Here is a 15,982-nt window from a genome sequence, read left to right as displayed (position 1 = left end):
TACAGTCAATGAAAAGAGCACTAGAAGTATTCAAATATGTACAACTAAACAGTAATTGTAATAATGAAACATAAATTAAAGCAGGATGTCAGACTTTCACATGTGGCAAATTGCTGTCAGAGTAAAAGAAATCCTGTTTGTTAGCTGTAATTTTAACTATTGAAGTACCAACAGGTAATAACTCTTATAGCTGCTTTTTTCTTTCTTTTTTTTTTTAACTTTTGCCCATGGAGTTTGCATGTTCTCCCCGTGTCTGCGTGGGTTCCCTCCGGGGTCTCCGGCTTCCTCCCACAGTCCAAAGACATGCAGCTCAGGTTGATTGGTGACTCTAAATTGCCCTTAGGTGTGACTGTGAGCATGTATGGTTGTCTGTCTATATGTGTCGGCCCTGCGATGGTCTGGCGACCTGTCCAGGGAGTACCCTGCCTTCCGCCCGATGACAGCTGGGATTGGCTCCAGCGCCCCGGCGACCCTTACGAGGACAAGTGGTTACAGAAAATGACTGACTGACTGACTTTTGCCCATACTTTGGTGCTTTTATGTCCTTATTTAACACTACCAAGTACATCTTAATGGTGATATTACTTCCCAAACATCACCATTTACAGTCAATGAAAAGAGCATTAGAAATACAAAACATATGTACAACAAAACGTTTATAATAATAAAAAGTTGAAAGTGAAGTTGAAAATAAAATAGAAGAAAAAGGAATAACAGTAAAACAAAAATCATAGCCAAAACCAAGAAAAAAAACACAAAAATTGTCCATATTAATAGGGGCCACTGTTCATGTTACAGATGCTATTTATAGCTGCTTTTGTGTGTAATTTTTAGACCAATATTCATACAGATACCTTATAAACTGTGACATATTACATATGCATAATGCTGATATAGTTACACCTACAAGTCCAATCTATCCATCACTCTCCCTGTATGCTGTATAGAATCACTTGTCCTCATTTTTATTCTCAGGCACAAGTGGATACCAAATAGTCTTCGATCCATTGTTGAAGCATAAACTGAAGATCTCTCCAGAGACAGAGACCATAGTTTAAACTGTTTATGTACAATAATGGCTCTACATGGATTGACTAATTTGGTTGAAACAAGTAAATAAATCCTGTAAAATGTGTTAACAGATTGTTTTGGATTAAAGGTAAATTGAGCCTGGTGGGGCGAAACACTTTAATTTTCTCCTCCAACTCAATCAATAGGTTGTTAAAGGTTCGCTACAAGTCACTTCTGATGTAGATTCTGTACAAATGCATTGATTCGTATACTGCAGTGATTTAGTTTTGCATTTCATTAGAGACACAAAGAATGAACAAAAGCAGAGATATGCTGACTTTCAGTCCCAAGTGTCCATAATGAAACCCAAAGTATTATTCATTAGAGTAAAAACCCACATCCTTCAAACTTCACATCACCCGTTTGTGCACAGGCTTTCTGTTATGAATCTGCAGTCTATCCGCTCAAACCATGATAACCCCTGAGGGTGTTTTAGTATCAAGCTTCCAGAGATATCTCACACGACAGACTATGAAAAAGAATATTAAAAAGCACCAGAGGCAGAGCTTATTTTAGCCCCGACCATCAGTCCTTCCCCACCCTGCATATCCCATAATACAACAATAACATGAGCATGACAGCTCAATCTTGGAAAAAGTCTGGCAAAAAACAAATCAACTCAAGGTCTACTTGCTTTATCAGAGGATGGAGTTTGAAGACAGTGGTAACTTAAAGCTCTAGAATAAAAGACAGTAAGTGAACCTTGAGTGAATTTTTTTTACAATCCAGGTCTTGTAAATGTCCATGTTTTGTAATCTCCACATCCTCAGTTTGTAACACAGAGTTTCTGTCTTCATGAGAGATTAGCAAGTACATTTTATTCTGTATCTGTTCAATCAACCAAATCATTTGCATTTGTTTCTGTACTCGAATGAACAAAGTTTATTCCTTAAGGGGGTGACACTAAACCAGAAGTTTTTACTTTATACACGACACTAGATTTTACTCAGATGAATTTCAGTATTTGTACTGGATTCTCATTTCATCTGAGTATTTGGCTCGACCTAATCTTCATGGGTTCTAGCTGAAATAACCTTGATGATATCATACAATTTTAACTGGTCTAAACCAGCAGTCTGAATGAGTACCACTCATCCTGACATGTAAACCGACCCTGTGTAAAACTGGTGGAGTTCCCCAAAATTATATAAAGAAAAAGAAAAACATTTGCAGTCATCGTACAAAAATACAAACTATAAAGAACATTATCACATTTTTATTGTAAGTCAGCAGATCGAGTGTCAAAAAAAAAAAACCCACAGGCTTTGAATTGGATTATCCCATTAAATGGGCGTTATCAGTTACTTTCTGCACTATAATTTTAGTGTAGGGTCCTACTTGGTCATTTGCAGTGGTTATTTGAGGCCTGAATGTATCATTTGTTTTGAAGAAATGCATGAGATTTTCAGTGTGCCTGGGAGACCTTATTGGATCGCTCCTCAGAAAGCAGAAAACCTCTGGGCTCCAAACATACGTGCATAGCTTGCAAGGGCTTTGAATGGGGAAAGTGTTGGCTGGCCCTCCCTGGGGCTACAAAACAACAGGAAATAGGACAAAAGAGATGACAAATGCTGTAGAGACATTTTTTACATTATTATTAATTTTTAACAAGCTAACAGAAACATCATAAAGGGTCTGTGTCACATTGTTTCTTGTTGCTTGAGTGCAGACTTTTTGAAATCTATTAAGAAACACATGAAATTAATACAGTTGAAATGTTCAAACATCCCTTACATGATGTACTGCATACTTCTACTTTTATTCTCTCTCTCTCTCTCTCGCTCTCTCGCTCTCTCTCTCGCTCTCTCTCTCTTTTTTTTATGTATTAGTATTAGTATTAAGTGGTTAGGTCTATAGTGAGAAATGAATGATTGAAAAAAGTGATGGCAGACTGCTTTTGTATTCAGTCTCGAGCTACTGAGCTCCCAGGTAATGGTTTACTGAACACGGTGTACTTGAAGGACAGCAATGGAAAATATTTGGCACTGAGATTAGAACACACACTGAATCATGAAAAGCAACGAAAGCCTTAGCTTTGATTAAAAAAGCTAATATTCCTAAAAAAGAAGGATATATTTTTTATTTTACACATGCAGCCATTTAGGCTATATAGCCTACCTCAGTTAAAATATTATTTTTGCAAAATATTAACTCTCAGCAATGATAAAACTGGGTCATTGAAAAATGTTTAGTAGTTCTCAAAGGTAAATTTCCAACGCCTGCATGCTTTATTAGCTGATTACACACACAAATGTAAGGCTGTGAGGTGTCAGTGTTGGGAGGGTTAAAGATTACCCTGTTAAAAATGAAACAAGAACTGTACAGGCTAACTATAGTAATTACTTGCTCAAAGTAATGAGAGGTGCTCATTGCATTTTATTATTTTTAATTACCTCTTTAAAATTGTTTGAAACTGGGCAATAAAGCTAATATTTGTCTGGAAATCGGCTATGACAAAAGAAGGTGATCATGCATGGCTGAAAGATGCAAAGAAACAGGATGAATGTAATATTCCACACATTAACTTTTTACTGAAAAAAAGAGTAATCACCAACATTTAATTCCATATTTTTTCAGTAACCATTACTGATTAGCCTACAGTTACAATTATTTTGTAATTAATTTACTGCAAACAGGTGCCTCAGAAAACAGCTTTTAATACATGATCCAATACAGAAAAGTACAGAAAAGTCTCAGAAAAAGTCGCAGAAAAAAACATTAATATTTAACTAAACCTGCTCTCACATTAAGGACGCTGAACTCTCTTGCTCTCAATTTCATCTTGTCTCACATTACAAAGTTTTGTCATGAACACTTCCGGGTCTTCAGCCAATAGCTTTACAAGCAGAGGGTCACATAAGTTTCTCCTTCTGATCTTGGACGTTCAGACGTTCCGGCACGGACCTGAACTGAGGGTGAGTTTCTAAATTAAGTTTTTTAGGTTTGTGTTTGACTTTGCAGTCTATGAATAGTAGCTGCACGAATTCCACGGTGAAGTTTGACACAGTTTGCTCAGCGACCTGTTGCTTTTTCCCTCTTTGCTGCAGAAGTGAAGTGTAGAGTTGGTGAGGCACGTTGCAGAAACGTGTTATGCAACGATCTGAATCAAAGAAATCACCGCAGGCGTCCGAGGAAAATGTCATTCAGGATCATTTGAATTGTGCAGTCTTGTGCAGCAGTAGAGGAAAGACACTGCAACACGTGTGCACCTCATCAACATTAAACCAACTTAAAATATTATTGCGATTAAGTAAGTTGACATTTGCTATTGACTCGCCCTTGAAAAGATTGCACCCTTATTCTGAGCTTCATATTGAAACCAATGGCTAAACACAGTTGTTCATACATCCCTGAATTCGCATAAACACCACAGGGGGGAAAGACGCTCCTTATAACAGAATTTGCCCGAGAATTATCACGTTTTAAACTTTTCTTCAACATCACATTAATCCAGTGATGGCTCTTTGTACTTCAGTTGGTACATTAGAAAATATTAACTGCAATGTCTAATTAAGCATGCTTTTTGTAGTGCCAATTTGCCAAAATAGGTTGTTTCCGTTATATCTAAGGGGGTGCACTTACACCTGCACTGTTTCAAACGAACTTCGTGGAGCACATGTTGCATCAGTAGATATGTATGTTGTGATTTCAAAATGAAGTTTAGGGTTATTGAATTGCTAAATATTTGCTTTTGAATCACATTACATATTAAGGCTATCAATATTGGGAATATTACACTGCAGCTGTAATTCATATTTGCACCAATAAAGCTTTCATTTGGACTGAAAGCTTGACTTAACAAATAAATATTGCTTAAAATGGCATATTTACATTAATGCATTGACCCCAGTACAGATTATTTTAGCTATTTAATAGGCACTAGTTGGAATTAATTGGCGTACACCCGATTATTACATTTTGTTTGAATGTAGAAACTCGAACATTTTCGAAAATATGAAGAAATGCGGCTAAAATACTTTGCAAGTCACCTTTCCACGGTCTGTCATTATTGCAGACAGTTGAACCAAGGACATTTTTCTGAGTAATGTTCTGCCCCTCTATGAATGTCTCAGTTTGTGGTAATGATCTATTCTGGTTGTTTACCTTTGTATTGCTATCTTGGTCTGTGTTCATACTCTCCATCCCCATTTGTTGTCCAGAGAAAATAAATCTGAATCTAGTTTAAAACACCAGTACAACTTAAAAATACATATAAAGTGGACAAAAGCTGACAACTGTTTCCTCACATCTTCTGTTCATAGCAGCATTTGAACACACTGCATGTGTCTGCACCTGCTTGAGAGGCTATAATAACTATAATATAGTCTATTTTTGTTCAAAAGAACATTGCAGGGGAACTGAACAAAATGTGGCAAAACACATCACAGCACTGTGTGTCAGATTAAATGCAATTCCAGGAATACAAATTGAGAATAAGTGTGAAGAAAGAAGGCATGTGGCATTGAAAAGTTTTGCTGGTGTTGTAAGCCCTCCATCTTTTCCTCGCTAAGTGAGAAAAGTAAAGGCAGACCTGGAAAAAACTGCAATGAGTGTGTGAAATCACGACTCACTGGGTGAAACAGCTAGCTATCTCTCACTAACTTCTTTCAAATGACAGCTGGTGAGTGCTGAGGAGAGCAAACACTGCCAGACAAACTGCAAAAAGGACAGGCTAACACACATACACACACGCCACTGTTGGTTTGGTGATGGCACTGATGAAAACAAAACAACTTTGGATTTGTTTCTTTGAAATCTTGAGGTAGTTTCCCCTGTGACTATGCTGTAGCTTCACCAAGGCCAACCTTTGAGACGGTGCACCTCTGGTTCACTTCTGATGGTAATTAGTGCGAATGTTTGTTTACCGTAACTTGTTGAAGGTTAGAATCAGGGGAATGTTGGAAATTGAAAGTTGCATGCAACCACTGTCAAAAAACTCTTTCAGCCATAAAAGGTCTGGCTGCACAGTTTTGTACTGTATTCTCTAATGTTTATTATGGCAAGATATTCTGTAATATTATTTTCTCACGAGGCCTGTCACTGTCAGCTACATGTAATTGTGAGTGAGCTTGTCATAAAACTGACATGAATATTTATGGCCAAGGGACTTTGTAACTATCCGTTACAGAGCACTGTAAAGTGCACAGTAATTAACACTGCTGCCTGATGAATTCAGATGTAAGATGTGATACTTATACCATGTAATCTCTGCTGTAAGTTCAGTGTCGGCCCCAGGGTGGCCAGACGGGGCCACTGATGCCTGGAAAAGGTCTGGGGTTGACACAAGCTGAAGAGACTTTCAAATTTTTTTTACGACTAAAATACATCATGAAATACCCCACTCACAAATGCTAAGGCTTTAAGGTGTCTTAAGGCAGTTACTAGCAAGTGGCTAAATGAGACTACAGCGCATCACCACATCGAGCAATGCCAAACGCGGCTTTGCAGCCCTGTAGCAAGGGCGATGTGACCGTAATGTAGTTTGTTTACAGCCTAACATTAGCTTTTTACTCCTGGCACTTGCATTTAGGCTTCAAACATCCTGAAAGTGGTGTTCATTTGTGAAGATTATCGTGCTGAATAAAATGTGTATCTATCAAAAATTGTTGCAGAGCTTATTTTCTGCAGTGATCCAAAATCCAATAGAAAAATCCCATTTTTTGATGAACCAGGGCAACATTAGCTTCCGCATTAGCCTACAGAAAAACATCATCCCTGGGGCACTTGATAGATTAAGTTTGTTTTTATCTCACTCCCTCTTCTGTTTAGCCCTTTGTTTACTTTCTCCACTTCCATTTCTCTTCTCATGCACTGAACTGAACGGAAAATCAAAACACTGATTCAGCATGCTAGATTGGCTAAAAAAAGGCCGACCAGGCCAAGGAGGGCCAACTTTATGTGACACACTGCAAAGACAAGGGACACAGACACTCACCAGTGGCCCAACATTGATTGACGGCTGACAGTCTGCTTGGTGTGTCAGGGCCTCTAAAGACAGTAATGTCGGCCCCCAGTTATTTTTCGCCAGGGAGGATGGTGAGGGGGTCAACAATTTGACATTGTATTGATTTTGTAATGCTTAGTAATACATGTGCTCATGTGATACAGTTTTTCTTTGAAGCTGTAAGTCAAATACAACAGAACAGATACACAGACATTACAACAGTAAACTGGTTATTTTACATAAATTTGCTGTATTGAGTATTTATCATTCATTACGGCAAACTTTCAGTTTAAATGATCTCTCATAAACACATTTTTGAATATCTAATGAATGCTCAATGGGAGATATTTAATATAAGAAGGAGAGGCTTTATCATCAAAATGAACCTGTTGTTATTGTACAATACCCTTTTTTCGTTTGTTTGTTTTGTTCACAGCAGCAGTGAAAGGCACACTATGGGCCGCCTCGACGGGAAAGTGATTGTGTTGTCAGCCGCCGCGCAGGGGATTGGACGTGCTGCAGCAATAGTAATGAGCTTAAATAAGAACTTCTCACTGATGCATTTCTTACCAAATCACAGATGAAAAATTGTTTATTGAATAGCTTGTGGTGTCCAGGCAGTGTTTATTTTGACTTCATTACATATTTCAACAAGTTTTTGTGTCACACAAATTGAAGATTTGAATGTTGCTGACATCTTGTCGTATTTCATATCTTCTCTAAATCCATTTTAAAGTGTAAAAGTGCAGCACTACAACAATATAGGTGATCCAAAACACTTTTTTTCCAAATTACTTTGCTGTGTGCTGCTATACACCTATTTAAGTATTAGTTTTACCCCTTTTTATATTCTAAACAGGGTAAAAAGCATAATTTCATTAAGAAATATAGAGGATTTAGTCAATACATAATGTAACTGAAACAACTTCTTCCACCGTACTTGAAGAATACACTTTCTGTAGTAGCCATCAGTTTACATGCATGTGTAAATAACTGAGCTGTAAAAGTGGTTCTAAAAATGATGTTCACACGGGTTCAGGGCAGCACAATCCTCTGTATTACAGGGGTTTGTTTTTTGTGTAGTTTGCAGATATTCAAATACAGAGAGATCTATTCATGTCTCAGGTCATTAGGTTCCAATCACATGGTATTAAGTTACATATGGTGTAAGGGATCGATTGAGCTTTTTCCATTTAGACTTAAAAAGGTGTATTAAGCTGATGCGGTCTGCTCTGTGTTTAATGATGCGGTCACTCCATCAGCCATTAGCTGACCGGAGATGGAATAGATTTAAAGTGATGGTTGAAAGATTCAGGTTTGAATTTCGACCATTTTGTCTATAGATAGGTGATGATGAACTCTTAGTGTCAGTACTATGCCCTGAATTATTGTCTGAAGTCAGAGGAAGTGACTGTGTGCACTCAGGCAGCCTTTTTATAGAAGAGCTTTTTTGCCTATCACTGTTTCCAACCTTTGGAACAAAACAGATTTCAGTTCATTTTAGAATTAAAACATACTTTTTGGATCATGGGATCCGACAAAGTATTCTAACTTTTTCTAAAAGGGAACTCTTGGCTGCAAGGTTTTTTTTTACCATGATTATTTTGTTTAAACCTTCATGTAAACAGATTGAAACCAAGTGAGATATAATCTCAGTGGAGGCCTGGCCAAGAAGGCAGCAAACTAACCTGAGAATGCATCTGTTACATACATACAATAACATACAAAATACATCATAAACAGTACAGAATATAAAAACTACTGTCCATGCATCAAAAGAAGATGAAGGTATACAGATAATGTAAAATACATACAGACAAAAAGGCATGACGACATGCTGAAATTGTTATGCCTTGTAGCAAGAGCAGTTTGTGGTAAAGACTTTTATTAAAGTTTATTTATAACTGGTTAGAGATAAGAGGGTCTTGATTGAATCCAGCTGGAAGGTCATTTCAAGTAAAAATACATATTCCTTATATCATCCACAGTCCACATAGGTGGCTCCTTTAAGTGTAGACAATGACTTGATCTAAGATTGTAGGTATCAGAGCATATGTAATACAAGGATAACCTGCCTTGAATGGCCTTGTTTATTAAAGGGATAGTTTAGATCTTTTGAGGTGGGGTTGTTTGAGTTATTTATCCATCATCAGTGTATTACAAACAGTAGATGTCAGCTGGCACGCCCCCAGTTTTGGAGAAGCAGGTTGGTGTCTGACATAGAAGCTAAGCAATGCACTGCTGTGGATGGGGTCAGCAGTAAAACATATTTTAGCCACAGAAAAAAGTCCAATCGAAAAAAAATCAGTATCAATGTAAATGCACAATATATTAAGAACTTTTTCACTGCTTTACCTTGCAGTTAGACAGCAATTTCCAGCAAGCAAATTAAGTTGTCACATTTCTTTCTTTAAAGCCAGAGTTTAGAAAAAAAAACTGATTTAACATCACTGAACACATGGGCTGCTGGTCTACCACTTCCTCTGTCAGTTGGTTTTTTGTGTTATTGTTTGATATGGGTGTCTCAAAGGTAGTTTAGAATCACCAAAGGACAATAGCACAATAACACAAACTCACTAACTGATGGAGTTAGCGGTAGATCAGCAGCTCCTGTGTTCAGCTTGCCAAAATGACTTTTTCTCAGTGGAGTCTGGTGGCATTGACGAGAACATAGATGTGGAACTGAAGACATTAACGTTTTCCCTGTTGGAGCAGGCTGTCTGATCTGAGGTTAGGTGGTGAAAATACTCTCAGTATAGTGTACAACCCTATTTCAAAGAATCCAAACTATCCCTTAAAAATAAACTAGTGCTGCATACTGCGCATCATAAGTGAAGATCCAACATCCAACTAGGTTGTGCAATGATAGGAGCAGGCATTATGAAACCACTTGGTACTGACTGAAGTTTTTCCTATAGGCATTTGCAAAGGAGGGAGCTCAAGTCACAGCAACAGACATCAACGGAGAGAAGCTGAAAGAGCTGGATGGGATTCCAGGTGAGATTCACTTCTGTTGGTGTGAGGCCGCCATCTGCTGGGTAACTACTGTGATGTGGCCAGGATAGCTTCGGCATTTTTTTCGGCTTTTTGTCAGTTTTTTTTCCACAACTTAGTTATGCAGTAACCTCTGTAACTTTGAAGCTTTTAATAAGATACATTTGATACATAATCATAATAATAATAAACTTCATTTGTACAGCACCATTCCTGTCAATCTACCTTTAAATTAAATTAATAAACTATTCCTTTCAGCTCTAAAATGTTATTAAAAATCATTTTTTGCATGATTCAGTTCAGCAGATATGGAATTTTCTTATGACAGCATCATTAAAAGTGAAAATGTAACTTTTTTAATAGTTACATTTTATTTCATTTTTGTTGTATGAATTACAGCTCACTGATGTATATACTGTTTTAGTTATCAACATTCAGGGGACAGTAGACTAATCACTACTAAACCATGCTGTCCCCATCATATAACATTATAAATCATAATGTACAGTGTGCTATGACATTAACTATTGCTTTTTTTATTGATTTTCACAGTGTCTTAAATGTTATGTCCTTGTTACCAACCTTTTTATTTGTTTTGAATTTAGCTGATTTTATTGTTAAACACAGAATCACAATATTTAATGTGCCGGGTTTGTAAGCAGTCAGCAATGAATTCAGGAAGAAGACCTCTTGCACAAAATTGCCCCAGCTATACCAGGTTTGAATAAACACTGATCAACACTCTCGGCTCACTCCACACCTCCTTTCAGGTCATTTACAATCACTTCATCTCTAACTGCTTTCTGTAGAGCTGCTGAGTGGCCAGCAGGAAATGATAGAGGTGGCACAGGAAGCAGCCAAGTGTGAATGTTTGTAATTGAACAAATGTGTTGTCTAAAACTAGTATATCCTGCAATAAAATGTTAAATACTTAGACACAGTGAGGCAATTCGATCTTAATTGTTTTCTAATTCAGAGAGTGTTATTAATAAGCCAAACCTCTTCTTCTCTCTTCAATAACAGGGATCAAGACCAAGATCGTGGATGTGACTAAGAGGGACCAAGTTGAAGCTCTGGCCAAAGAACATGATCATGTGGATGTGCTGTTCAACGTTGCTGGGTACGTTTGCCCTCTTTACCTTGTAGTAGAGTGGTATTATTGATAAACTCTACCTAGAGCATTAAAAGTCCAATCTGTAGGATTTATGGCCCTATAAATCTAATGATAATCTGTTGTTGAACTGCAGTTCTGGGTGACATGTTCCTTCATCACCCATTAAAATAGACAGTGTAATTTATTTTGAGTCAATTCCCACATGCACCATCATGGCGCCGTAAGTATTAATTAGCACACAAACTCCATGGCTAAAAATAGTCCACAGCAAATGCACTATTTACTCCTGTTTGAGTAAAATCTGCTGAAGAACTACAGTGCTTGGATGTTTTAGAATCTGCCTGACTTTTTTGCTTAAAACTATGCTTCATATTTTGCACAGATTTACACTCTCAGTAGTATACGGATGAGGTGTTGACAGTGAGACAGTGAGTGGGTTTGCCAGGGGATTTCTTGACGATAACAAACTCATGGAATATATCCAGCCATATCTTTCGACATGCATAATACATAAATGTTTCACTTGTTTTTCCAGTATGCTGTCTTCACATTAAGCATGTTTATCCATCCCTTGCTTAACTTCATTTCCAAATCCCTATACGTTAAGGTTTAACCTCTACTTGACCTTTTGTCAATCTCCTTAACAAAGGTCTCTAAATTGACACCTTTTAGGGCTCGGTAAAATGTTGAGGGGGTTAACGAAGAATTTAGCATTTATTTTTAGTTTAAAGAAACAGTTCAATCCAAAATCAAAAATAAATATTTTCCCTCTACCAGCAGTGCTATTTATCAACCAAGAGTGTTTTGGTTTGAGAAATCATGCCCTAGTTACTCACCCTAATTCACAGACCCCACTGTGAGCAGTTTTATGTAGGGACTATTTTCTTTCAACCAAACTTGAGTTTTATTATAGTCAAAAGAAGCCAGACGTCTCGACGGCCGTTATCTCACACCAAAACAAAGTAGACTGTTAAATAGCACTAAAGGTAACAGGAAAGATATGCATTTTTAAATTTTTGTATGAACTTTACATCTTTTATCGACCTCTTACGCTCTTCTATTTTGATTCTGATTGAAATATGAGGTATATTACCTCTTAGTAAAGCCATGTGTATGGATGATTACATGTAGTACTGTCCTTTGTCATTTCTGTGTTTGCATGTCCTCTACTGTACACAGGTTTGTGCACCACGGCTCCATCTTGAACTGTGAAGAGGCCGACTGGGACTTCACAATGAACGTGAACGTCCGGAGCATGTACCTCATGTGCAAGGCTTTCCTGCCCAAGGTGACCTTTGCCCACTTTACCAAATACTTAAAGCAGTTCCTCCTGTTGTTGAGAGGCTATAATTTTCTCAACTGCTGTAAATTGAGTGACATATGCTTTTCTTTTGTTCTCATCCTTTGTCCGCTGGGATTAGCTGTATTACTCTGAGCCTGTGCCATGATGGGCGGCGACTGACCAATCACTAATCCAGCTTTAGCTGCAAACTAACCAAACTGTCTCAAAGGGGAATTTTAGCTTGGATTGTAGTACACTGTAAATTTATTTGTTACATAAAAATGACCATTGCATGATTTCACTCTGTAATTTGCCAATTATATTCTGTTAACATGCCACCTTCCTATTTTTTTTGTCCCCCAAGATGTTGGCAAAGAAGTCAGGGAACATTATAAACATGGCATCTGTTGCATCAAGCATAAAAGGTAAATGAACTTCCACAGATCTTTTCACTATTAAGTAAAATTAAAGGGACATTAAGTCGCTCAAGTATGACCATGCTCACTGTAATCCTCTTAGCTCAGGTAATTGCTCTGCGTGTGTGTTTATGTGTTTCCTCCACACAGGTGTTGTGAACCGGTGTGTCTACAGCACCTCCAAGGCTGCAGTGATTGGGCTCACTAAATCTATAGCTGCCGATTTCATTGAGCAAGGCATTCGCTGTAATTGTGTTTGTCCTGGTAAGTTTAGATCAACATGCACAACAAAACCTGCTGATTCCTCTTCGAGTATTACTGAGGCTCAGTATTTTAATAGATAATATATTGTAGATATCCTTGACAACCAGTTGAACTGATGTTCTAGAAAAATAATCTTTTATTTGAGGACATTGTGTATTTCAAAGATATACAAGCCTTGATTTTGTCCCCTATGAAAGTCTAAATAACTGCCATCATTCATTCAACAGATCTGAATCTAACCCCATCATATCTACAATAAAAAAAATATTCAGTGACATATAAAATCTTCCTCCAATTGAGTCAAGTATTTCTAACATAAACCAAAAAAGTACAATTTATTCATTTTTTTAATGAGATGACTAGACTATGAGAATATATTTTACTATAGCATTACTAAAGAATTTACCTAATTAACAAAGTTTATGTTATTACTGTTATGAAATTTTGAGTATTTCAAACATGTTGATCGGCATACTTTAATTATACAGAATTTATCAACAGTAATTATAAAGAATTTGCAATAGTAAATGTGGTAAATTTTATGATCTATAGTTAATTTCACTTATAACCAATTTTATGTATTTCATTACATCAATTGTATTTTTTTTTTGGTATACATTAGAAAGACTTAAGGATTACTTAATTCTGTCAGATAGTAATTTAAGTGCTACACAGAATGTATTAATGTTATGTACATAAACTTTGTCAGAATATATTAGGTCAATTCTACTTGTTAATTCTGTTTGTAATCAGTTTTGTTTGATTTAATTACATGAATGGTACTTTTTGGTTTATGTTACATGAACGGCGGAGAAAATTGGGTAAATTCTTTGAGGTATAGTTAATTTTATTAATGATACATTTTATTTGATTTAATTACATAAATGGTGCTTTTTGATTTATGTTAGATTAATTTGACTCAGTTGGATGTGTCAAAATAATTGAACTGGTCTAAAGGTATCTGTATTTCTTTATTCAGTATTGTTGTTATAATGAAGGTATAAGAAGATAGTCAATGTTTCTCTGTTATATTTTCTCAGGCACTGTTGATACTCCATCACTGAGGGGTAGGATCCAGGCTCAACCTGATCCAGAGCAGGTACGTTAGGCTTTGATTTACTCTGTCATTTTCTCCAGCCTTAATCTGACAGTAATACTCACATGAGTCATTTAACAGGCACATCTTGTCTTACTTTCCACAAGAAGAAATCCTAGGTATTAAGGATAATGAATGTTACAACTGTAACTCTTTCTCTCCTTAACTACCCAGGCTTTTAAGGATTTCATGGCACGACAGAAAACTGGCAGAATGTGCACAGCTGAAGAGGTGGCGTACCTGTGTGTATACCTGGCCTCGGATGAGGTGAGTGCTTGCAGATAAGTGATCCATGTTTAGTGTGTGGTACAGATAATATATACAGTCAGGTAGAATTTGTAGGCCCATAGCTAACATTAAAGGCATGGAGGTCCAGGTACTTTGACTTTGTTCTAAAAATGTAAGGGGCTCTGTAGCCTAGAGTTGGCATTTAAAATTATTCAGTACTTTTTAGACTCAGTATACTTCAACTTAACGGTTTTTATATCAATAAAAACATACTTACAGAGTTAAATAAAGAATTCTCCAGAAATGTATTCTGGTCAATGCGGTCCTTGATGTGTGAATTAAAATTTACTGACAATATAACTGAACATTTTTTTAAATTTCACCATGTACTATTGAAAGATTTGGTTTCTGTTAGGGTTGCAAATTGAAAGTACTTTCCTTAATCAATTAATTGGTAAAATGAACAATAGATTAATCAAAAAAAATGCTTATTTCAAACAGTACCATATGCATTTTTTTCCTTCGTCAAAGCTAAAAGCAACATATTGCATTACTTTGACAGCATGTCACAGCCTATTGTATAATCACTTAAATTTTACATTTTTGATTAAATTCTTAATGACCGATTAATCGATCGTCCATTGATTGTTATCATCACTATTTTCTGTTTAAGTATTTTGAGAGGGAAATGCTACTCATGACCTCTGTCAAGTGCAAAGGTTTCATTTCTACACTTGGGGGACACACATAAAACTTGGGTGTGTGGGGGTACTCTGCCAGAATATTTTGAGCATCTAACACTCAATGTCCTGCATTTTGGGGGATTTTTAATGCAGCAAATTTGTGCATTATTTACATTAATTTATTGTGTAAATGTCTTTGATTATCCAAAAAAAAGTCCTCTTGTTACTTTAATGTTTTTTATATTTAGGCACAATTGCAAGTTATAAATATGGAAGGGGTTGTGTCCCCTGCCTCAGCCCTGAAATCTACACCTATGACAAGAGAATATCTAAAATACTGGTTATGTCCCTGGGTGTATGCATGCTTAATGTCAAACTAAACTTAATATTCCACAGGTATGGATGTAGACAAAATAATTGTTGATTGGTTAGTAGTGAAACTGTTTCTCAGTGATGTGATGTTTCTCGTCTCTTTCACAGTCTGCCTATGTGACTGGAACAGAGCAAATCATTGATGGAGGATGGTCACTCTGAGAAAACTGTTGCAAGAAAGGAGTGGAGACTGCTATTAAAAAAAAGTACACAAAATCTGACTTTTTTGATTTTGCTATGTTTACTGATTCTGTGGCAGATAATTCTCAACTCAAATCTGTGCAATGTCGTAATGTCAATATGTTTACTGTAATAAATTGACTATCACAGTTACAGTGTACAGGTGCTATCACCTTATAATTAACACCTAACATTTTACAAAGCAATCTATCAATGCGATTTATAATTAAGTATGTTTTAATATCAATTAAAATGTCTTCACAAACACCCTTGAATGGCTTGTGTCTTTGACCTAACTCCCCCCTAACGTCGCACTCCTGCGCGCGGTACATACTTGC

General features: G+C 36.7%; 1 protein-coding gene across 3 annotated transcripts; it reads left to right on the top strand.

Annotated features, from left to right (window-relative positions):
- Positions 1 to 3,927: 3,927 nt before the first annotated feature.
- bdh2 (3-hydroxybutyrate dehydrogenase, type 2) lies at positions 3,928 to 15,906 on the top strand. 3 transcript variants are annotated; one of them, XM_042485741.1, is made up of 10 exons: positions 3,928 to 3,986; positions 7,452 to 7,542; positions 9,934 to 10,012; positions 11,033 to 11,129; positions 12,303 to 12,411; positions 12,770 to 12,830; positions 12,972 to 13,085; positions 14,126 to 14,184; positions 14,356 to 14,448; positions 15,573 to 15,906. In XM_042485741.1, exons 2-10 carry the CDS (start codon positions 7,471 to 7,473, stop codon positions 15,624 to 15,626), a joined length of 738 nt encoding a protein of 245 aa, XP_042341675.1. In that variant the 5' UTR covers positions 3,928 to 3,986; positions 7,452 to 7,470; the 3' UTR covers positions 15,627 to 15,906. The 3 variants fall into 3 exon arrangements, with proteins under 3 accessions (XP_042341675.1, XP_042341673.1, XP_042341672.1); XM_042485739.1 differs by having other exon boundaries at positions 3,955 to 3,986; positions 7,455 to 7,542; XM_042485738.1 differs by lacking the exon at positions 3,928 to 3,986 and adding an exon at positions 4,247 to 4,321.
- Positions 15,907 to 15,982: the final 76 nt, after the last annotated feature.

The sequence above is a fragment of the Plectropomus leopardus genome, chromosome 4, assembly GCF_008729295.1.
Source record: "Plectropomus leopardus isolate mb chromosome 4, YSFRI_Pleo_2.0, whole genome shotgun sequence".
NCBI classification, from domain to species: Eukaryota; Metazoa; Chordata; class Actinopteri; order Perciformes; family Serranidae; genus Plectropomus; species Plectropomus leopardus.
The sequence above is the reverse complement of the archived record's forward strand: the minus strand, read 5'-3'. Positions and strand labels throughout refer to the sequence as shown.